Source organism: Opisthocomus hoazin, chromosome 27, assembly GCF_030867145.1.
Source record: "Opisthocomus hoazin isolate bOpiHoa1 chromosome 27, bOpiHoa1.hap1, whole genome shotgun sequence".
Lineage (NCBI taxonomy): Eukaryota > Metazoa > Chordata > Aves > Opisthocomiformes > Opisthocomidae > Opisthocomus > Opisthocomus hoazin.
This window is the reverse complement of record NC_134440.1, coordinates 3,664,231-3,685,796: the sequence shown is the minus strand read 5'-3', so window position 1 is coordinate 3,685,796 and position 21,566 is coordinate 3,664,231. Positions and strand designations below refer to the sequence as shown.

At 71.1% G+C, this 21,566-nt stretch overlaps 3 protein-coding genes across 5 annotated transcripts; all 3 read right to left on the bottom strand.

Annotated features, from left to right (window-relative positions):
- Positions 1 to 1,819: 1,819 nt before the first annotated feature.
- PDE4C (phosphodiesterase 4C) lies at positions 1,820 to 12,689 on the bottom strand. 3 transcript variants are annotated; one of them, XM_075444159.1, is made up of 16 exons: positions 12,566 to 12,689; positions 11,848 to 12,050; positions 6,674 to 6,862; positions 6,556 to 6,592; positions 6,381 to 6,445; positions 6,210 to 6,259; positions 5,496 to 5,608; positions 5,283 to 5,376; positions 4,628 to 4,806; positions 4,446 to 4,544; positions 4,210 to 4,374; positions 4,023 to 4,122; positions 3,778 to 3,932; positions 3,557 to 3,679; positions 3,169 to 3,351; positions 1,820 to 3,024 (listed from the first exon to the last, which is right to left on the bottom strand). In XM_075444159.1, the coding sequence occupies exons 1-16, from the start codon at positions 12,605 to 12,607 to the stop codon at positions 2,578 to 2,580; spliced, it is 2,244 nt and encodes a 747-aa protein (XP_075300274.1). In that variant the 5' UTR covers positions 12,608 to 12,689; the 3' UTR covers positions 1,820 to 2,577. The 3 variants fall into 3 exon arrangements, with proteins under 3 accessions (XP_075300274.1, XP_075300273.1, XP_075300272.1); XM_075444158.1 differs by having other exon boundaries at positions 1,820 to 3,096; positions 12,566 to 12,687; XM_075444157.1 differs by lacking the exons at positions 11,848 to 12,050; positions 12,566 to 12,689 and adding an exon at positions 8,570 to 8,844 and having other exon boundaries at positions 1,820 to 3,096.
- Positions 12,690 to 13,390: 701 nt separating this feature from the next.
- On the bottom strand, positions 13,391 to 15,984 carry CIST1 (colon, intestine and stomach enriched 1). Its single transcript, XM_075444369.1, has 4 exons — positions 15,903 to 15,984; positions 14,112 to 14,702; positions 13,592 to 13,737; positions 13,391 to 13,509 (listed from the first exon to the last, which is right to left on the bottom strand). Exons 1-4 carry the CDS (start codon positions 15,958 to 15,960, stop codon positions 13,462 to 13,464), a joined length of 843 nt encoding a protein of 280 aa, XP_075300484.1. The 5' UTR covers positions 15,961 to 15,984; the 3' UTR covers positions 13,391 to 13,461.
- A 2,226-nt stretch (positions 15,985 to 18,210) lies between these two features.
- Positions 18,211 to 19,598, bottom strand: JUND (JunD proto-oncogene, AP-1 transcription factor subunit). The gene is given in 2 exon segments (XM_075444160.1): positions 18,211 to 18,841; positions 18,843 to 19,598. Coding segments are annotated over 2 exon segments (960 nt in total). The 5' UTR covers positions 19,448 to 19,598; the 3' UTR covers positions 18,211 to 18,486.
- Between the last annotated feature and the right edge of the window lie 1,968 nt (positions 19,599 to 21,566).

Genomic DNA, 21,566 nt, shown 5'->3' with positions numbered 1-21,566 from the left:
CCCCCCTCCCGGCGCAGTGGTGGGCGCCGCTCCCCCCCCCCGCAGTGCGCAGTGGTGCGGCCCGGCAGCGCCCCGCCGGCCGGGGGCTGAACCAACCTCTGCGGGAGGGGGGCGCGGGTCGGACCATTGCGGTCCGGGAGGGGGGGCGAGCCATCACAGCCTCCCTGGTCACGACATAACCCCCGATCGCGACTTCTAGTGCGGCCTCCCTCAGGCCTGAGCCCCATCGCCTGACAGGGGCACCTGGCCCTGAGGTGAGGCCCGGTGCTCCCAGTGCTCCCAGTAACGGTTCCAGCTGGAGCAGGGTGCGCAGGTGGGCGGCCATGTCCTGCCCAGGCCCCGGCGTCCTCCCTCACCCTGCGGCAGCCAGCGGGGATTAGGGGGAGGCAGCGTATGGCGGCCCCGCGCGAGGCCGAAGGCCTGGATCCCGCCGCCATGGGTGCTGCCCCCGACCCCGTCCGGGCGCGGGCTCCACCACCCCTCGGTGCATGGACGCTGCACCCCCCAGCCCAGCGAGGGGCGAGGAGGGGGTCTGCACCCAGCCTGGGAGAGCCTGGGGCCGGACCCGGGCGCAGCCTGAGGCCCTTGGGGAGCTCTGGGATGGCAGCGCCTCGTCTGGTCCCCGTCACACCGCCGGCACACGGCCCCGCGCCGTCGGGAGGGACGAGGGGACGCCGACGGCACCGAGCCCCCCGCGCGGCACCCGGGCGGCGGCTGGGCCAGGCGAGGAGCATCCGGCTGCCGCGGCCCCGCTGCCGGTGGGGAGCACGGGGCGGGCGGGAGCCGGCGGGGCCCCGCGTGCCAGGGCAGCGCCGCGGGCGGGGACGTGTTTGCAGATAGAAGTCACCGTTGGGAGCAATGCGGAAAGAGCCGGGGGACGGGCTCCGCGCCGCGCCAAGCCGGCGATTAAATATTTACCTTAGCCGGCTGTGTTTGCCAGTGACGGATCGGCGTTTCCAGGGAGGAGCTCGCTTTTGTTCAGACGCGGAGCAGGGCCGTCACCGGTGCCCGGCAGGAGATGGGGCCACCCGCCGTGCCGTCCCCGGGGACGTTGGCCCAACCGGCACCATCACAGCACGGGACAGCACAGGCTGGGGCGGACCTGCTGGAGAGCAGCTCTGCAGAGAGGGACCTGGGTGTGCTGGGGGACGACAGGGTGACCATGAGCCAGCAGCGTGCCCTGGCTGCCAAGAAGGCCAATGGCATCCTGGGGTGCATTAGGAGTGTGGGCAGCAGGTCAGGGAGGTTCTCCTCCCCCTCTACACTGCCCTAGTGAGGCCCCATCTGCAGTGCTGTGTCCAGTTCTGGGCTCCCCAGTTCAAGAAAGATGAGGAGCTACTGGAGAGAGTCCAGTGGAGGGCTACGAGGATGAGGAGGGGACAGGAGCATCTCTCCTACGAGGAGAGGCTGAGGGAGCTGGGCTTGTTCAGCCTGGAGAAGAGAAGGCTGCGAGGGGACCTTCGAAATGCCTCTAAATATCTGCAGGGTGGGGGTCAGGAGGATGGGGCCAGACTCTTTCCAGTGGTGCCCAGCGACAGGACAAGGGGCAACGGGCACAAACTGAAGCAGAGGAAGCTCCAGCTGAACCCGAGGAAGAACTTCTTCCCTCTGAGGGTGCCAGAGCCCTGGCCCAGGCTGCCCAGGGAGGCTGCGGAGTCTCCTTCTCTGGAGATATTCCAGCCCCACCTGGCCGCGGTGCTGTGCAGCCTGCTCTGGGTGACCCTGCTTGGGCAGGGGGTTGGGCTGGGTGACCCCCAGAGGGCCCTGCCAACCCCCAACATCCTGTGATTCTGTGACAGAGGCGCTGACAGGACTCACATTAGGGGGAACAAACCAGGTTTAATCTCTGGAAGGTGAAGGAAGAAACTGAAAAGAGCCCGGGGGGCTGCGCCGGCCCCTGTGGAGACACGGAGAGGGGTCGCAGCAACCGCCGTGGCCCGAAGTGCAAAGTACCAACGTGGCGTCTGCAGTGCTGACCGCGGAGCAGAAGCGCGGCGTTCTGCCGCGGGAACGCGTGTGAGTGCATCTAGGTGAGGCTTGTATTAAAAAGTGAGCTACAAAAAGCTTGAAAAAGTGAACCTGCCCCCAAATAAATAAACCGCTGACTCGTGCCCGCGCCGTGGCCCCGGTGCCCGGCCGCGCTGAGGTCCCTCGTGCCAGGGGATGTCACCAGCACCCTTCGCCCACCTCGCCGTCTCGCCGTGGGGCCTCCCGCAGAGATGCCGAAATGCTTTCGGCTGTGCCTGGCCCCATGGGTACCTCCTCCTGGAGCCCCGTGGGGCACGGCGTCCCCAGGGCTGGGATGGGGCAAGAGCACAGTGTCCCCAGGCCCTGTGTGAAGAGGACAGGTCCCCTCTCCCAGCAGCTGTACATGGGGACGCTGGCTGGGAGCAGGGGACAGTTGCTGGGAGAGGGCGAGCAGCGTCCTCGTGCCCATCAGGACCTGCCCAGCTCCCACACGGGGACACACATTGGGTCCCTCCGTGTCCCGGTGCTCTCCACTGTCCCCAGCACTTGCCGGGGCAGCGCCCAGTCCCACGTCCCCGTGGTGGCGAGGGGACCCCCCGGCCGGTGCCGCTACGTGCCCAGGGGCCGGAATGTGACGTTGCCCTCCGTGTCCAGGCACAGCCCCTGGCTGCCCTCGGGCCCCGGCACCAGGTGCCCGCTGCCACCACCATCCTTCGCCAGCGTCCCCTCCAGCGCCCGCCGGTTGTCCACGTCCCTGGGGCGGCTGACAGGCGAGTCCTGGTCCCCAGGGCCAGGTGACAGATGCTCGGTGTCGGCCAGCTCCGAGTCGTCTGTGGCTGGTGTCTTGGAGCCGCTGTTGTCCTCGTCCAAGGGGCTCTCGGCCCCCTCCAGCTCCGTGTCCGACTCACCCTCCTCCTCTTCTTCCAGTGTCAGCTCGAACTGGAACTTGTCGGTGGTGGCAGGGGACTCTCCGGGTCCCTCGGGCGGTGGGGACGGGCTGCGCGGGATCATGCTCTGGTACCATTCCCGGTTGTCCTCCAGCGTGTCCAGGATCTCCTGGGCGTCGGGGTGCACCAGGTCAGCCCACGTCTCCCACAGCGGGTGGGCGATGAAGTCGATGAAGCCCACCTGAGGGAAGGCAGAGCTGAGCCCCTCGCCCGGCCCTGTTGCCCCGACCCTGGCCCCATGCCGCTGCCCCACCTGGGACTTCTCCACCGAGGCAGTGTGCTTGTCGCACATGGGGCTGATCTCCATCCCCTTCTCCCGCTCCCGGTCTCCTTGGCAGAAGAACTCCACCATGATGCGGTCGGTCCATTGCCGGTAGAGCTCCAGCGGCTTCGTGGGGTTGCTGAGGTCAGCGCAGTGCACCATGTTCTGCAGGACCTGCGGCCATAGCCATGGCGTCACTCACCCCAAGTCCTTTGTCCCCCAGGGCCACCACCCCCATACCAGGAACCCTCTTGGCCATGGCCAGCCGGGGTCAGGAGGGGTGGTGGCACCAAGCAGGACATCCTGGCAGCTGCGTCCAGAGCTCGGACCAACGCCTGCAATGCCAGGAGGGTTTCCCCACCCGTGTCCCCGTACCCACCTGGATCCGGTCAGAGTAGTTGTCCAGCAGCAGCACCCCCAGGCTGGTCACCTTCTTGGTCTCCACCATGGTTTTCAAATCTGCCAGCAGGTTCATGTGCTTGGACATGTCCGTGGCCAGCACCTGGTCAGGAGCAAGCCGGGAGCGGGGCTCAGCCTGACCCCACCACAAAGCCCCCCAGCCCGGACCCCCCACCCTGGGTGGTCCGGGCTCCCCCGTACCATGTCGATGACCATTTTGCGGAGTGACTGCCTCTGCTTCTTGCTCAGGTTTTGGAAGATGTCGCAGTTCTCCTCCTGGAGAAGCTTGAAGCCCACGGCCAGGTGATGGTTCTCCAGCACCGAGGCGTCGTTGTACATCAGCGCCAGCTCTGAGTCTGTCAGACAGCACCAATTACCCCAGGATGGCTGCTGGACACCGGGGTCCCCGAAACCCCCCCCAGGTCCATCCCTGCACCCCAGCTCACTGGTGTTGATGAGGAACTGGTTGGAGACACCAGGGTGGTCAACATCATGGATGGCGCTGGCGAAGATGGCAGCCATGATCTCCAGGTCTGTGAAGACAGCCTAGGAATGGTGGAATAAGGCATTGCAGATAGGCTATGGCCATGCCAGACACACTTGGTGGCCTCAGTGGGTGACCTTGGGGCTCACCTCCAGCGCGGGTGTGGAGAGGAGGACATGGGTGGACTGAGCCACATCGGCGGCGTGGATGTTGTTGTGGTAGGCCACGTCGGCGTGGTAATGGTCCTCCAGCGTCAGCATGTAGGTGATGAAGGTGTTGACGGGGATGCGGAAGGTCTTCATCAGGTCACGCTCCTGCGGGGAGGTAGGGGGTGGCTCGTCCCCGTCCGGGCATGGGGACAGGGACATCCCGCTGGGACGCTCACCTGGAAGATGCTGTACATGATGACTGTCAGCGGGCGGTTGCCTGAGTACTCGGCGACTTTAAACACGTTGAGCCCCCACTTGTTGGTGTCCTCCAGCTCCTGGGGACCAGAAGGACAGAGGTCCATGCGGGGCCACCGCCAGGGACCCGACAGCCGGCCAGGCCACCCACGCCGGGGCCCACCTTGGCCAGCAGCCCCTCCTGGTCCGTCCGCACCCCGAAGCGGGGGACGCCGGTGGCGGGGAGGCTGGAGCCGTGCGTGAGCTTCCTGACGCCGCTGATCTGGGACATGGGGCGCTTCCTCCGCTCCTTCTCCTTGTCCTTGGCCAGCGCCGAGGGGATCTCCACCTCGTGCTGCTTGTCTGGGCCGGCACGGGGGGCCGTGAGCAGGGGTGAACCCGATCCCCCACCCCGGCATCCCCCTGGTCACGCCGGTGATGTCAGCCGGCATGGATAACACCGTGACGCCATGGCAACGGGGGGGCTGCGTGGGGGATGCCCAGCGCTTTCCCTCAGCCCCTACCCGGGGCCGCTCGCCTGCCGTGGGACCCAGACCCTGGGCACCCCCCCAGCAGCCCTAGTGCACACCAGTATGCACCAGTATAGACCAGCACTCCCAGCCAGGACGAAGGCTGTGACACCCCCAAGGCAGCAAATCCCACGGGGGCGCCTGGCAAAGCCCCCCCACTCCTCTCCCCTCATTTAATTTCTTTGCAAGAACAAGCAGGGCCACCCCCTGGCACCGTCCCCGCTGGCACCCAGTGCCACAAGATTCGTGCCCAGGTCCCCGGTGCCGGCAGAGGTGACACCAGGCAGTGTCCCCGGGGGGGGTCCTCACCCAGGAAGGTGCTGGAGATGTACTCGGAGACCTGGTTCCCCGAGCGGCTGGTCTCCGAGAGGTGCGTCAGCTCCCGGTTCAGCATCCTTTTGAACTGCGGGCAGTGGGCAGGGCTCAGCGGGGCGGGGGGCAGGCGGGACCCCCGGCTGCCCGTCCCGGGGGGGCTCTGCGGTGCAGGGGTGTCCACGCCCGCCCCGCGGCGGGGACCCTTACCTTGTTGGAGGCCATCTCGCTGACCGAGTGCCTGGTCTGCAGCGTCTCCAGCTGGTCCAGGCACCAATCCAGCTCTTCCAGGGTCTCCCGCGACAGCTTCTGGTGGGCATCCTCTGCCGGGGGCAGCCGCTGGCTTGGCAAGGGTCCTGCCGGCGGCACGGCGACCCGGCACGGGGGCACACGCCGGGTCCCAGCACCCCGAGCCCCGGCGAGCGGCTGTGCCAAACCCAGCCCGGGAGCTTGCTCACATCCCCCCCTGAACGGGGCAGCGGGGGGCACGGGGGGACAAAGGGGACCGGCCAGGGCCGGGGGCTGGGGTCGAGCATCCCCGAGCAGTGGGGCTCAGCCCCGTCACACCGTCCCCATCGCATGGCGGGCCCGGCACACAGCGTGCCATGCCATCCCCCCCGGGGGTGACAGCCGGCCCCGGGGGCAGCCGGGCTCCCGCGGGGCCCCGCTCGCCGCCGGGGTTTTATTAATGGAAGGTTTGACGTCAACGGGAGCCTTTCCACCGCCGCCGCGGCGCGAAGGGCGGCCGGGCGGGAGGAGCTGCCGAAAACCAGACATGGATCCCAAAGGGCAAAGCCGCAGCTCTGCCCTGGCTGGGGGGGCCTTGCTGCACCCCCAGGGGCCAGTGGGACCCGTCCCCGGGGCCATAGGGACACCCAGCTCACCCCAAAAGCATCCCCCTCGTCATCCCCCCCGGGCACTCACCGGCGAGGCTGGCCTTGCTCCCGGAGGGCAGGCTGCTGCTCGACGCTCGCCTACGGAACACGGGGGGCTGAGCGGCCGGGACCCCCAGGGCGGCGTCCCCCCGCCTTGCCGTGGGTCAGAGCCCCCCACTCAGGGGAGACCCTCACCCTCCCCATCCCGCGGCCGACTCACTTGATGCCGGCGCGGTCCTGGAGATGGGTCAGGTTGCTCCGGACGGTGCGGAGGCTGGCCAGGACCTGGGGGGTGAGAGGGGGCTGGGGCCGGGTGGACCCCCCTGGGACACCCACCCTGGCGCTGGGTGCAGGGCCGTGTCCCCTCCTCGCCGGGGCACGGGGACGGCACCTACCTGGGCGAACGGCGTGACGATCATGTCTTCTCCATGCCTGCGGGAGCACAGGGAGCGTGAGCCCTGGGGAGGGGACCGGGGGTCCCAGGGGACTTGGAGCGGGGGGACACACACTCACAGGTCGCTGGCGATGGAGGAGTTGCGGGACATGGCTTTCGGGGACAGGTCGTAGTCGCTGTCGGAGCGGTAGAGGAAGGACTCGCGGCGCTGGCCGTGGGGGAAGCTGCCTTGCAGGACCAGCCCCGCGCCCGGGCTGGCCTGGGGGTCCAGCGCGCCCCGGCCCGGGGGGCCATTCTCCAGGTCGAAGCTGCGAGGGGACAGGGGACAAGGCTGGCACGCGGCGGGTGGCCCGGTGACCTCAGCCCACGGGTTTGCCAGGCTTGCCGTGCCACGGTCCCGCTCAGCCCAGCACGGCCCGGCTCGGTGGCCCCCACGATGACACCGGCCACCGCTCAGCTCCTTCACCCCCACGCTGAGAACAGACACAACTCAGTGCACGTGGACCCCCTCAGCACCCAGCCAGTGCAGCGGGGTCTGGGACTGGGGACACCGGCTAGCGATGGCGCGTTGTCCCACGTCACCCAGGTGGGACAGGACCCCCTGCCCTGAAGCCCCCCAGCTCCAGGGACCTCGGGAAGGGCTGGCTCCTGCCTGTTCCCTCCCCATCACAGTCCTCGGTTGCCCCAAGTCCTCGAAAGCCCCAAAGCCGCCATCAGCCCTGGCTCAGGACACTGTGTCCCACGGAGGGGACAGTGTCCTGGCCCCGGCATGGAGCCAGGGGATGCTGAAGGACAGAAACCGCCGGCGAAGCCAAGCCCTGGCCCTTGGGGACACGCTGGTGCCGGCCTGGGGACACCCCAACCAGAGCCACCCGGCAGCCGTGCGGGGCCGCAGGGGGACAGGGGACGTGGGGACAGGGATGGTGACCCCCGCAGCGTCCCCGTGACAGCCACAGCCACCTCACCCCGCTCCTGCTCCGCTGGCCCCGGGGTCATGGGAAAGGCTGCGTGCGGGGACGTGGCGAGGGCCACCCAGCCCCCGTCCCCTCCCGCCGCCGCAGGGACGGGGACGAGCCACCCCAGAGCACTGGGTGAACTGGGAAATCGTGGGTGCCACTGGGGTCACCCCATCCCCATCGCGCCGCCGGGAGCCCGGCACCTACCCGATGCAGGAGTGCCTCCGGGACGGGCACCGGCTGCCCGGCAGCATCTCCCCGCTCCGGCAGCACCGCCACCGGCCCCGGTCCCCGCGGCGTGGCCGTCCCCGGCGGTGGCAGTGCCAGCCAGGCACCGCGTCGCGCCGTCCCGCAGCCCCTTGTTTTCCTGCTTCGCGTCCCCGATGGTACCGGGGACACAAAGCCGCATTGTGGCTTCGCCGGCCCCACGGGCGATGCCCGCGCCCGTTCCCGGCCCTGTGCCACCACCCTTGACCCCGCTGCCACCCCAGGGGACAGCCCCGAGCCCCGCGGCGGGCACGGGGGACGCGAGCCCCCGCCGAGGGGGTCGTGCCGAATTCAACCCCCTGGTTTCGGTGACGGGCTCTGGGCATTAATAACGGCCGAGCGGCTGGCGGGGGGGCCGGGGGCCGCTATAAATAGATGCTGTTGCTGCTGAGGAGGGATCTGCTGATCCCCACGGCGCCCGCGCAGGTGGGGCCGGCACCCCCCGGCACCCCGGGGTGCAGGGAGCGGGGGGCACCCCAAAAACGAACCCTGCATGGCGGGGGGGGGGGCAGCGAGGAGCCCGGCCGTGCCGCGGTGGGTGGTCTGGTGCCTCGCCGTGCTGGGAAAAGCCCTTCTGCCCTCCCCGCCACGGCCCCCCCGCCGTGGGGCAGACGCCCGTCGCACCTCCAGGTCCCTGCCTGGCCATCACTGCAGCGAGCGCGTCCGTGCTCAGCCAGCAGCTCCCCCCTGCCCAGCTCAGCCCCCCGCTGCGTAGGGACCCCCGCTGTCCCCCCCCCAATCCCCATGGCCCCGGGGGTCCTGCCGGGGACCCACCAGCGTCCCCCCCCTTACCAGAGGGGATGCGCCACGGTGAAGCGCCGCTGCAGGCGGATGCTCTGGTTCATCAGGAGCTTCTTGAAGAGGACGGGGGAACGGAGGGGGGAATTGCAGGGGGAATGGCGGGGGGACGTCGCCGGCGAAGCCCCCGGCGAGCGGCGCGCGGCGGGCAGCATGGCACGGCTCACGGACCCCCGGCACGGCGGCGAGGCCACGCTGCCCGCCGACGCAGAGCAGGAAGCGCGCGGCCGTCCCAGCCCTGGCCCCGGCAGCCCCGGGAAAGTTTCCATCCCCCTCCCGCCCGCGCCTGGGAAATTAAACAACTGTCTGGCTCCGGCAGCCGGCACGTGGAGCGGGTCCCCCCCGGCTGCGCCCGCCCGGCGTGCGCCCGGCTGCCCGGGCATGGGGGCCCTCGCTGGCCCCGTGCCACCGCCCACCCTGCTGTCCCCAGGGTGGCAGCTGCTCCCGCAAGGGCAGGGGTGCTCTGCCCCGACACACGGCAGAACGTCCCAGGCAGCCCCGGCGTACGGAGCGGCCACGCCGTGGTGCCACTGAGGGACACAGCTGAGCGTGGAGCATCCCAGACACGTGGTGTGGCCAAGCCACAGTGCCACCGAGGGACATGGCTGAGCGTGGAGTGTCCTGGACATGTGGTGTGGACACGCCATGGTGCCACCAAGGGACACAGACAAGCATGGAGCATCCTGGACACATGGTGTGGCCGTGCCATGGTGCCACCAAGGGACACAGCCAAGCATGGAGCATCCTGGACATGTGGTGTGGTCACGCCGTGGTGCCACTGAGGGACACAGGGAGCCTGGAGCATGCCGGACATGTGGTGTGGCCGTGCCACGGTGCCACCAAGGGACATGGCTGAGCGTGGAGCATGCCGGACACGTGGTGTGGACACGCCACGGTGTCACCGAGGGACACAGCCAAGCCTGGAGCGTCCTGGACATGTGGTGTGGTCACGCCATGGTGCCACCAAGGGACACAGGGAGCCTGGAGCATGCCGGACATGTGGTGTGGCCGTGCCACGGTGCCACCAAGGGACATGGCTGAGCGTGGAGCATGCCGGACACGTGGTGTGGACACGCCACGGTGCCACCGAGGGACACAGCCAAGCCTGGAGCGTCCTGGACATGTGGTGTGGTCACGCCATGGTGCCACCAAGGGACACAGGGAGCCGGGAGCATGCCCGACACGTGGTGTGGCCGTGCCACGGTGCCACCGAGGGACATGGCTGAGCGTGGAGCGTCCCAGACACATGATGTGACCAAGCCACAGTGCCACTGAGGGACACAGGAAGCCTGGAGCATCCTGGACATGTGGTGTGGCCATGCCATGGTGCCACTGAGCGACATAGCCAAGCCTGGAGCATCCTGGGCACAGTCACGCCATGGTGCCACCAAGGGACACAGGAAGCCTGGAGCATCCCAGACACGTGGTGTGGCCAAGCCGCAGTGCCATCGAGGGACACAGCCAAGCCTGGAGCGTCCTGGACGTGTAGTGTGGACACGCCGTGGTGCCACCAAGGGACACAGCCAACCATGGAGCATCCCGGACACGTGGTGTGGACATGCCGTGGTGCCACCAAGCGATGTGTCTGAGCCTGCAGCATCTCGGACTCATGGTGTGGCCGTGCCACGGTGGCACCGAGGGACCCGTGAGAGACAAACCCGCCCCGGGGCTCACATCGTGCCCCCAGCCCCTCCTCGCTGCCCGCTGTGGGGCCGTGACTGCTGGGGACGGAGAGGAGCAGGGTGAGGCCCGGCCGGTGGCAGTGGCACCCGCGGGCGAGCCGCTGGCCTGGCCGTGGGAGGCAGCACCCACGGGGACCCCGAAACCTGCCGGGCGGGGGTCCTGGTGGAGGGGTCCCCACCGGCTTCCAAGGGACTGCGAGCGCAATGGTGGGGACAGCGGAGGACGCTGGGACAGAGGGACAGCAGGGGACATTGGGCGGGGACAGAGCTGGCACCCCGGGCTGCCTGGCAGCCAGCGGCCCCTGGGACAGCCGGAGCCGGGCAGGACCGGCCGCAGGACAGCCAGTCCCCGTCCCCAGGACGGCCGGTCCCCGTCCCCTCCCGGGCTGCGGCTGTCCCCGCCGGACACGTGTCTGTGCGGGAGGTGGACGGCGAGTGACACCGGAGCCAGGTCCCTCAGCCGTGCCAGCCCCACGCTGTCCCCAAGCTGGGGACAGGCAGAGGGTGGGGGAATGGCCCAAAAATAACCCTGCAGCGGCGCAGCTGGGACCGAGCCACAGCGGGAGGGACCGAGGTCACCTCCGGGCAGGGCCGGCCCCGCGGTGGCACCCGGCAGGGACAGGGGATGGGGACAAGGAGAGGGTGAGGAGGATGAGAACAGGATGGGGACAGGGATGGGTGATGGTGACGGGGTGATGGGAACAGAGGGGACTGGGACAGGATGGTGGGGACTGGGGGGACAAGGATGGGGATGTTGGGGTTGGGGGTGATGGGGACAGGGGTGACAGGAATGGAGGTTACGGATGGGGACAGGATGGTGGGGATGAGGGGACAGGGACAGGGGTGTTGGGGATGGAGGTGACAGGGATGGGGACAGGATGGTGGGGATTGGGGGGGACAGGGGTGATGGGAACAGAGGGGACGGGGACAAGGACAGGATGGTGGGGACTGGGGGGACAAGGATTGGGGTGTTGGGGTTGGGGATGATGGGGACAGGGGTGACAGGAATGGAGGTGATGGATGGGGACAGGATGGTGGGGATTGGGGGGACAGGGACGGGGATAGGATGGCGGGGATGGAGGTGATAGGGACAGGGGTGACAGGAACGGAGGTGAAAGGGATGGGGGGACAGGGATGGAGGTGTTGGGGATGGAGGTGGTGGGGACAGGGGTGATGGGAACAGAGGGGACAGGGATGGGGACAGGATGGCGGGGACGGGGGGACAGGGGTGGGGGTCATGGGGACAGGGGTGATGGGGATGGAGAGGACGGGGACAGGGACAGGGACAGGATGGGGGGGATGGAGGTGATGGGGACAGGGGGGACAGGGACAGCCGGTGCTCGGGATGGACGTCCCGGGACCGGTGACAGAGGGGTGCGTCCCCAGCCCAGCGGTGCCGCAGCGGCCGCTGGCACCGGGCGCTCTGCCGGTGCCGGTGCTGGTGCCGGTGCCCCGGTGCCGCTGTCCGCCCGCCGGTGCTGAAACCGGGAGCGGCCCCGACGGCAGCGCCGTGCCCGGTAAGAGCCCCCCCCCCCCCCGGTGCCACCGGGACCAGCAAACCCCCCGCCTCCCACCCGGTCCCGCTCTTACCGGGGGGGCTCGGACTCGTCGCCGCTGCTGGGGCCGCTCTCCTCGATGGTGAAGACCACCCGGGAGCCCTCGGGCTCGGGGCCGCGGGCCCCCTCCGCCAACCGGGAGCCCAACGGCGGCAGTAACGGGGTCCCGGAGAAACGCCGGCGGACGGCGCCCGGGCCCGGGCCCGACGGGGCGGCCTCGGCGGCGTCGCGGGAGCGCTGCGGGGAGGGGAGCGGGTACCGGTACCGGGGAGCACGGCAGGGTGCTGCTGCCCGGTGGCCGTGTGTGGCCCCCCCTCCCCCGGGCCCCCCCCCCCCCAAATCACCGGGCGCCGGTAGCGCGCGGGCGCCCCCTGCCGGGCCCGGTGCCGCGCTGCACCCCGGGGGTACCGGGAAAAACGGGGGGGGGGCGGGCACGGGGCCAAGGGAGCCGGTGCACCGGGAGCGGCTCGGCCCGCTGCGCACGGAGCCGCCGGGACACCCCCACCCCCTCCCCGCCCCAGCCACCGCCTCCCCCGGGACCCCCCCCGGAAAAACCCCGGGAGCCGACGCGCAATTACGCAGAGGTGAATAATAATTAACCGCCCATTAAGGCGATAATTAACTCCCGCTGAGAGTCACCGTCCCAGTTATTGCTGCCCAAGGGCCCGGCGCTGGGGTCCTGGTACCGGGGACACCCCCTCGCCCCCCCGCTCCCCGGGCCCGGTGCCCCCCCGGTGCCCCCCCGGTCTCACCTCCGCGCCCAGGCAGGGCAGCGCCGTCCGGCTCCGTCGCATCGTCCCTGCCGGGGGGAGCTCCGGGAGCCGCGGCCGGTGGGGGCTCGGCGGCGCGACCCCCCCCGTGCCCGGGGCCGGGACACGCGGGATCCTCCCGCCCGTGATTTATGGGCGCCGGGTTTCGGCCGCGGCAGCTGCCCGGGCTCGGCCCTCGCCTCGGGTTTCAGCGCCTCGCACCGGGCCCCCCCCACCCCCCCCCCCGGTGCCCCCGAGGACGGGTCACTGGTGGGACGCGGGCCCGAGGCCACGGGGATGGCCCCCGGCCCGCAGCACCCACCAAGCCGTGACCCCGCCGGTGCCACGTTAACGACCCGCGGGCACCGTCACCCACCGGCCCCGCGAAACCGCGACGCACCGGGGCTGGCTCAGCCGGTTGTGCCCACAGAGACCCCCTCGTACCCCAGGACTGAGCCCCCCCACGCCGCGAGAGCACCCTCAGCCCAAGCCCCGGGGATGCCGAGCGCCATGGCGGGGGTCCCTGCCGCCGCCAGCCCCCCGCCCTCGCCCGCAGCCCCTTACCGGCGCCCGGTCCTCGCAGCGAACCGCGGCCGAGTGCAGCGGAGCAGAAGGAAGGCGACGTGCGTGCCTGGCCGCTCGCTCCCTCCCATCCCACCCCGCCGGGGGGGCTGCGAGGCCTCGTCCCCCCCCCAGCACCCTGCGCCGTACCCCGCACGCCCACCCTGCCCGGCCTTGCGGTGCTTTTCGGGTACCCCGAAAGCGGTTCGGGGCGTCCGCCCCCGGGCGCGGGGTTTTCCCGCCGGGCAGGATGCGGGAAACCAGGGCCAAGGCAGCAGCTTCTTTATTCAGCAGCGTGGGCAGCCCCCGGGGGGGGGGGCCTCCACGGTGAGGGGGGGTCACCTGGGTGCGTGGTGGGTGTTGGGGGACTCCTCCATCACGTTGCCCTAGGGAAGGGAGAGAAAGTGGGGTGAGAGCTCGTAGCCTGGCCCTGCTTCCCCCCCCGCCGCCCCCCGGACCCCCACGCACCATGGGCACCTCGTCCAGGTGGCGGAATTGGGGGGTCCCGCGCCGGCACAGCCGCACCAGCAGCATCGCTGCTCCCCCCGCCAGCACGCAGACGAAGAGGCAGATGACGATGACCAGGCCGGGGTTGGCTTTGGTGGGGGGCTGCGCTGTGGGGGCGAGACGGGCACCCCGTTACCCCCCCGCCCTGGTAACACCGAGCCTTGTGCCCAGCCTCCGAGCACTGTGGCGATTCTTGGGGTCTCCAGCTCCCCCTCACAGACCCACCACCCAGTTCCCGTGTCACCTCCACCCGCGGGGGACCAGCCCGGGGCCCTCCCACCCTCCCTGGTCGGGGTCCCACGATGCAGAGGCTGGGGGACAACGAGGGAGGATGGGGCAGCCCAGGGGGGCTCGGGGCGCACCCAGGGACCGGCACCCGCAGCCCCCCTGCCCCATCCTGTGAGCACAGCCCCTGCGTGGGGGACCCACGGGGCACACAGGTGACCCTCCCTGCATGTTGCCCCCCCATCCTGGCTCTCACCCGAGCTGCCGGCCGCGGGGCCGGTGCCAACGGCCGGTGTCGCTCTGGAGCTGGTGGCCAAGGTGCTGCTGGGACCAGGGCTCACCGTGGGCGCCGGCGAGCCGGGAGCGGACCCGGAGGGCCCGGGCGAGGACAGCGCTGGTGTTGCCGCCGAGCTGGATGGATGCGCCGTGGCCAGGGAGCTGGGCACGTTTGGGTGGGACAGAGACGGTGCCGTGGTCGTTTTGGGTGGAGATGTCACTGCTGTTGAGTCTGGTGTCCCAGTTGGAGACGGTGCCATGGTCGTGTTGGGTGAGGGTGTCAGAGACGTCGCTGACGCTGTCGTCCCGGCAGGAGATGACGCCGTGGCTGGGTGGGATGAAGATGTAGGTGCCACTGGAGGTGATGTGGCAGCTGGGTCAGACGAGGGGGTCGTGGGGACCACGGTGTCTGGAGTCCTGGACCCAGACCCTGCTGTGGTTGAGTTGGGAGGGGTCGCAGGTGCCGCCGTGCTCGCTGTGCTGGATGGAGGCGATGCTGTGGCATCAGCCATCCCCACGCCGCGGCTGGATGGAGACATCGTGCTGTTGGCACCCATGACCTGTCTTGTCCCTAGGACACGGAGCAGAGAGCTGGTCAGCACGGACACGGCCGGGCCCTGGCAGGGCTCCGGGAAGGGCAGCGGCGCCTGCCCCGGCTCCCGGCCTTGCGGCGCTCGCTTTCACCATGCAGAGAGGACCAGAAAACCGGGATTTAGCCAATATCGCGTCCCAGAAATCCCGGGTCAGGAAGAGCCCCCCCCAAGCCGTCACAGCACGGGCAGCAGCGGCGCTGGCGATGAGCGGAGCGTCGCGGCACGGGGACGCGTGCCAGCCCAGCCCTCGCAGCACCCACCGGCCACCCTCGGGGCCGGACGGCGAGGGGGGCTCTGCCGTGGCGGCGCGGGAGGCGGCAGCGGGTGCCAGGCAGTGCCCTCAGCCGCCAAAGTCCTGTTTGCACAAGAGGAGGAGCGGGTCCAGCCCAGCCCCACGGGCTACGCCGGAGCAAAACGCCTCACGGCAGAGCCGGCACCCAGCGCCAGCACCCAGGTGTGGCTGGGTGCTGGGGGTCCCCGCAGCCACCGAGCCCACCGGGATGGGCCAGTCCCACCCAGCTGCCACCCTGTGCCGGGACGGCAGCGAGCCCGGGGCCGAGCGCCCAGCGCTGGGTGCCAGCTCCCGTGCCGAGGCACCCCAGGGTGTTGGGGGGGGGTGCTGGGGGTACAGGCTGGGAACGGGGAGACCGCGGCGCGGCACGGCCGCAGCGTGCCGGCGAGCCAAGGCGGTGCCGGAGCCCCAGTGCCACCGCCGGCACCAGCCGGCCCGGCCGGTTTGGCAGCACCGGGGCCGCCTCGTGCCCCACGGTGCCGCCGGCTGCGGGGGGGGGCCGGGGGCAGGGTGCCTGGCGAGACCCCGGGGTGGGGCGGTCACCGTCCCCAGGGACCCCGGGGGAGAGGGTGCAGCCCAGCCCCGTGCCGTGGAACCCCGGCTGCCCCCAGTGGGGGGGTCTGAGTGGAGCAGCCCCCCCCAGACCCCGGTGGCCCCAGAGCACGGGGAGCACACGGACCCCCCCCCCACGTCCCGTACCTTCCCGGGGCACCCCCCTCCCCCGGTGCCCGGTGCTGCGGGAGCCCACGGGCTCACCCCCCCGGTGCCACCAGGAAGCAGACAGCCCCCCTCCCCCCCCCCCCCCGGTGCTGCGGGCTGCACGGCCCCCAGGTGCCCCCCGAGACCCCCGGGGCATGGCCCCCCGCCCCCCCCCGGCTCCCGGTACCTGGAGCGAGCAGGGCCGAGGCGCAGCAGAGCAGCAGGCGCAGCGCAGCCGGGGCCATCCCGCCGCCCCGGGCCCGCTCCGCCGCCGCGAACCGCCCCGGGGGAGGCGGGGGCGACCCCGCCCGCGGCACCGCCCGCCCGCACCGGGCAGCGGCCCCGGGGGGGCACCCAGGCACCCCCTGCCTCAGTTTCCCCTGAGCCCCCCCGCACCGGGAGAGCAGCCCGGGCACCGGGAGCTGCCCCTGGCTGCGTCCCCCCGGGGGGGACAAAGGGATGTGGGGACACGGGGACATCGGGATGCAGGGACTTCGGGACTCAGGGATGTGGGGGACAAAGGGATCCGGGGACATGGAGATGCTGGGATGCAGGGACATAGGACACAGGGATGTGGGGGACAAACCGATCTGGGGACATGGAGATGTTGGGACACAGGGACGTGGGGTCACGGGGATGCGGGGCACAAAGGGATCTGGGGACATGGGGACATTGAAATGCGGGGGACAAAATGATCTGGGGACATGGAGATGTTGGGATGCAGGGACATGGGGTCATGGGGATGTGGGGGACAAAGGGATCCGGGGACATGGAAATGCTGGGACGCAGGGACATGGGACACAGGGATGTGGGGGACAAAGGGATCCAGGGACACGGGGATGTCAGGATGCAGGGACATGGGGACACGGGGATGCAGGGGACAAAGGGATCTGGGGACATCAGGATACAGGGACTTTGGGACACAGGGCTGTGGGAGACAAAGGGATCCAGGAACATGGGAATGTCGGGATACAGGGACATGGGGGACAAAGGGATCTTGGGGCACTGGGATGTAGGCACATGGGGACACAGGGATGTGAGGGACAAAGGGATCTGGGAGCACTGGGATTCAGGGAGATGGGGATGCAGGGGACAAAGGGATCCGGGGACATGGAAATACTGCAGGGACTTGGGGATGTGGGGACACAGGGGACTCAGGCACCCAGGGATGTGAGGACAAAGGGGTCTGAGGACACAGGGATGTGATGACACAGGGACCTGGGAACACGGCGACACCGGACCCAGTGCCAGCGGCAGCCACGGCCCGCGCTGGCTCTGCCGCCCCGTCCGTCTCCGTGCCGGAGCAGCACATCCGGGGTGCAACCCGGCCATGCCAGGACGGGGCCCGCTTCCGCACGGCGGGGATGGGCGCTTCCTCCCGGCAAACCGCAGCCGGCCCAGCAGCACCGGGACCCCCACGGCAGGGCCCCGTGTGCCGGGCTCCCCGCCAGCCCCGGGGAGCGGGACCGGGACGCTCCTCAGTGCTGGCACGGCTGGAACAGCCCAGGGGCAGCCGGACCGACCGACCTCCCATCGGTGCCGCCGTCCCCAAACGCTCCCAGGAAGGAGAGTCCGTCCCCAGGGTGCTGGGGGTGTCCCCAAACGCTCCCCGGGACGCAGCGGGGCCCAGGCCTCGCAGGTGCGGGACACCGAGGAGGAGGAGGAGGAGCAGCGATGGCGGTGCCAGGAAGCGAAGGCCGGTTGCCGAAGGCTGGGGAGGAGCCACAGAGGCCCAGCCTCGTCGCCCGCCATGGCGGGGGCCCAGCCAGGGCTGCGGGGTGACCCCGGGGGCCCAGCACAGCTCAGGGGGGTGTCGGTGACCCCCCCCCAAGGAGGCACAGCCACCCCGGGGGTCTGCAGGACAATGGCTGGGACCCAGCCGCAGCTGGGACCAGCAGCTGGGCTTCCCCCACCACCCCCAGGGACTCCCCTAGCCCACGGGGATGCCCAGTAAGCCCAGCACACCCCCCCCTCAGCCCAAGAGAGCCCCCCCAACACCCAAACCCTCCACTATCACCCGACATGACACTCCCCCCGCCACCCATAGCAACCCCAAAGGCCCCAAACACCCTCCTAGCCCCCTATCAGACCAAGAGAGCCCCCCCCAACACCCAAACCCTCCACCACCCACAGCAAACCGAGCCCCCCAACACCCTCCTACCCCCCTATCAGCCCAAGAGTGCCCCCCTAATACCCAAACCCTCCACTATTACCCGACGTGACCCCCTCCGCCACCCACAGCAAACCCAGAGCCCCCAACCACCCTATCCCAACCCCCCTTCCCAAGAGAGCCCCCCCAACACCCAAACCCTCCACTATCACCCGACGTGACCCCCTCCGCCACCCACAGCAACCCCAGAGCCCCCCGACACCCTCCCCCCCGCCCCCCCCCCGTCCCAAGATGGCAGCCGGCCGCGCCGCTTCCTGCCCGCGCCGCCCCGTCGGGCCCCCCCCCGCCGCCCCCCCCCGGCGCAGCAGACAGCCAGAGGCGGGTCTCCGTGTCGCGGGTTTTTACTGGGGCCTGACTGGAATGTCTGGGGCTCGGGGGCCCACGAGTCCTCCTCCCGTCGGGGGGGGGCGGCCCGGGCTCCCCCTCAGTCCATCGGCGGGGGGGGGGGCGGGGCGGCTCCCGCAGCTCCCCCCGCCACCAAACCGCGTCCGCTCCCTCCGGGCCCATCCAAAGTCCGTGCCCGGGGGTCGTCGTGTCCCCATCCCCCTCCTCGTTCAGTCCGTCGGGGGGGGTTGCGGGGAGGGGGGGCGGGGGGGGGGGGTCAGTACGCCGGGACCTGGTGCTGGTGCTGGGGCAGGAGCTGGCAGCCGCTGTTGACGTGGCTGAGGACCTTCTGCTTGAGCTGGGCGACCTGCTCGCGGAGGAGGCTGGCGGTGGAGGCCAGCTCCGTGTTCTGGCTCTTGAGGCTCTTCACCTTCTCCTCCAGGCGGGAGATCCGCTCCAGCTTCCTCTTGCGGCACTTGGAGGCGGCGATGCGGTTCCGCAGCCGCTTGCGTTCCGCCTTGATGCGCTCCTGCGTGTCCATGTCGATGGGGGAGAGCGGGGGGCTCTCCCCGAAGCTCGGCACCTCCGGGACGATCTGCGGTTCGTCCTTCAGCTGAGGAGGAGGAGGAGGGGGGAGGAGGAGGAGGGGGGAGCCGCGGGGGGGGCGCGGAGAAGGGGCCGGGGTCGGCGGCGTAGCTGACCGTCGGGTAGCTGCTGAGGTTGGCGTAAACCGGGGGGTCCGGGGCCAGGCCGGCGGCGGGCCGCCCGGCCCCCCCCGGTCCGCCCCCCTCGCAGCTCCCGCCGGTCCAGCCTCCGCCGCCGCTCCCCGCCGCGCCGCCGCCCAACTGGTTCTGCTTGTGCAAATCCTCCAGCGCCTTGACGAACCCCTCGGCGAACTCCTGCTCCTCGGACGGGGCCGCTTTGGGGTAGAGGAACTGCCCGCTGGTGGGGGTGGTGGTGACCAGCCCGTTGGACTGGATGATCAGCCGCTCCAGCTCCGGCGACGCCAGCTTCAGCAGCCCCAGCTCGGCCGAGCCCAGCAGCCCCGCCGCCTCGCCGCTGCCGGGGCCTTTCAACGCCGCCGCTACCTGCTCCGGTAACGCCATCCCCAAAGAGTCTTTCTTCATCATGGTGGGTGCGGGGAAAGGCAGGAGGAGCCCGGTGCTGCCGGTGGACGGAGCGAAGCCGCCGCCGCCGAGGCCGCTCAACACATCATCATGGTAGAAGGGTGTTTCCATCCTCCTCCCCCGCCCGGCTGCGGGGGAACCGGGGCGGGGGGAGGGAGGAAGAGGAAGAGCGGGGCGAGCGCTGCGGGGCCGTGCGGAAGGGGGGGGGGAAGGGGGGGCGAGGGGGGGAGGCGCCGGTGGCACCGGCCGCGGCCCCGCTCCCCGCGCACACGCGTCTACCGCCGGCGGGCGGCCCCCCGCGCCTCCTTAAATACGCGGCGCCTCCGCGGTGACCTCACCGCGCCGCGCGCTGATTGGCTGCGGGTGACGTGCTCGCCCCGCCCCCCCGTGGGTATTAAGGAGGGGCGACGTGGGGGGAGGAGGAGGGAGGGCCTCTGCCCCGGGGAGGCGGGGCCACGCCCACTGCTGGCTCCGCCGGTCGCCCCGGAGACCGGCGGGTAAACGGGACAACAGCGCGAGGGCCCCTGGGCTGACGTCAGCGCGGGGGAAGGGGCGGGCACGTGGCCGCGCGCCCCGTCGGGGGCTGCCGGGCGCAAAGGGAGGGGCGGGGCGGGCGCCGGGACCGGGCCGGTAAAGGGCTCGGTGAGCGCGCGGGCGCGGCGGGACCCGCCCGCACCGTGTCTGGGAGCACCGGGGTCTGCTCGCCCCGTCCCCCCCGCGGGCCTGTCCCGGTGGCACCGGGGGGTTCGCCCGGCGGCCGACCCGCGGTGCCCTCCCCAGCCCCCCGCTCCACCGGCGGCGGGGAAGGGGTTAACGGCGGCGGCGGCAGCGCACGTCACGGCTGGGCCCGCGGGCGGCTGAGGGGGCGGATCGGCGTCAGCAGTGACGTCACGGCCCCCGCGTGGAGCCGCCGCGCGGGCTGGGGGGGAGGGGGGGGGCAGCGCCGATGGCCGCCGGTAACCCCGCACCGGCGGGACGCGGAGCCCTCCCGGTGCGCCGCCGTTAATTAACCCCCAAATTAATCCCCTGATTAAACCCCGAACGAACCGGAGCACCAGAGACCCCCGCGCCCGGGCGGTGCCGGTGTCCCCGGGCAGAGCTCGGTAGGCGAGGACGGGGCTGCAGCTCCCCCTGCCCCGGGACCCCCGCTCGGGGACGCGGCCACAGGCTCGGCTGCGCCGTGGGCAGGGGCGCAGCCCCCCGCGGGTGCTCCCCCCGCAGCCCCCCATCGCTGCCGGGGGACGGGGTGAGAACGGGCCTCGGGCTGGGGGGGCTGCGAGCCACCGGCCACACTCCGGCCGGGCATCGCTCCCCGAGGGTCCCCGGGGCTCGCGCCGCCGTGTCCCCCCCGCGCGCTCCCACCCCGTCACCGCGGCTGCTCAGCCCGCATCTCCCCTCTCCCCACACCGGAGCCGCCGTGGGACGCCTCGCCGGCGGCTTCGTTTTGCTGATGAGTGTTTTAATGAGGGTCGTGATTCAGTGGGACCCCCCCCACGCCTCCCGGGAGGGCAGACCCCTGGGGTCACCCCGGCTTGGCCCCCGCGCTCCCGCCGCCTGCCAGCCGGGCTGTCTCTACCCCGTGGCACGCGGTGAGGGTTTCGGAGGGAGCCGCGTCGCCGCCGGACCGCGGCGAGCCTCGAGCCAGGCCGCGATCCCCGGAGCGTCCTCGCGCCTCCGAGCGCGGCGGGGCCCCGCGTGGCTCCTGCTCCCCCAGCCCCAGCGGGACCATTCCCGGCGTCCAACCGGCCCCATTACCCCGGTGGTGCCCGCTCCTGCTCCGCCGCCCCAGCCAGGAGCCGAGCCAAGGTGCCACCGCGCCGCCCAGCACCCACAGCTCCGGCCGAGGGACCCCAAGCAAGGCACCCACGAGCTACCACGGGTGCCCCCGCGTCCCCCCAGCATGCCGAGCCGCCCCCCGAGAAGGGACCAAGCCGGAGAGCGTTCGCCGCTCCGGGATCGGCACGGCGGGCACCGGGTGCGCGAGGGAAGCCGCCTCTTAGTCATCGCCGCGGGGAGGGAGAGAGGAACCGAGCCGGGAAAACAAGAAGTCACCGGGCCACCGGCGCCTGCCCCCAAACCCACACCGGCCCCCCGAGGGGCCGTGCTGCCCCGGGGCGCGGGGGCCTCCGACAATCAAACCCAAGAATTAAAAAAAAAAAAGAAAGAAAGAAAGAAAAACACATTTAAAAAGGAAAAAGGAGGAGGAGGAGGAGGGTTTTGACGTGTATTT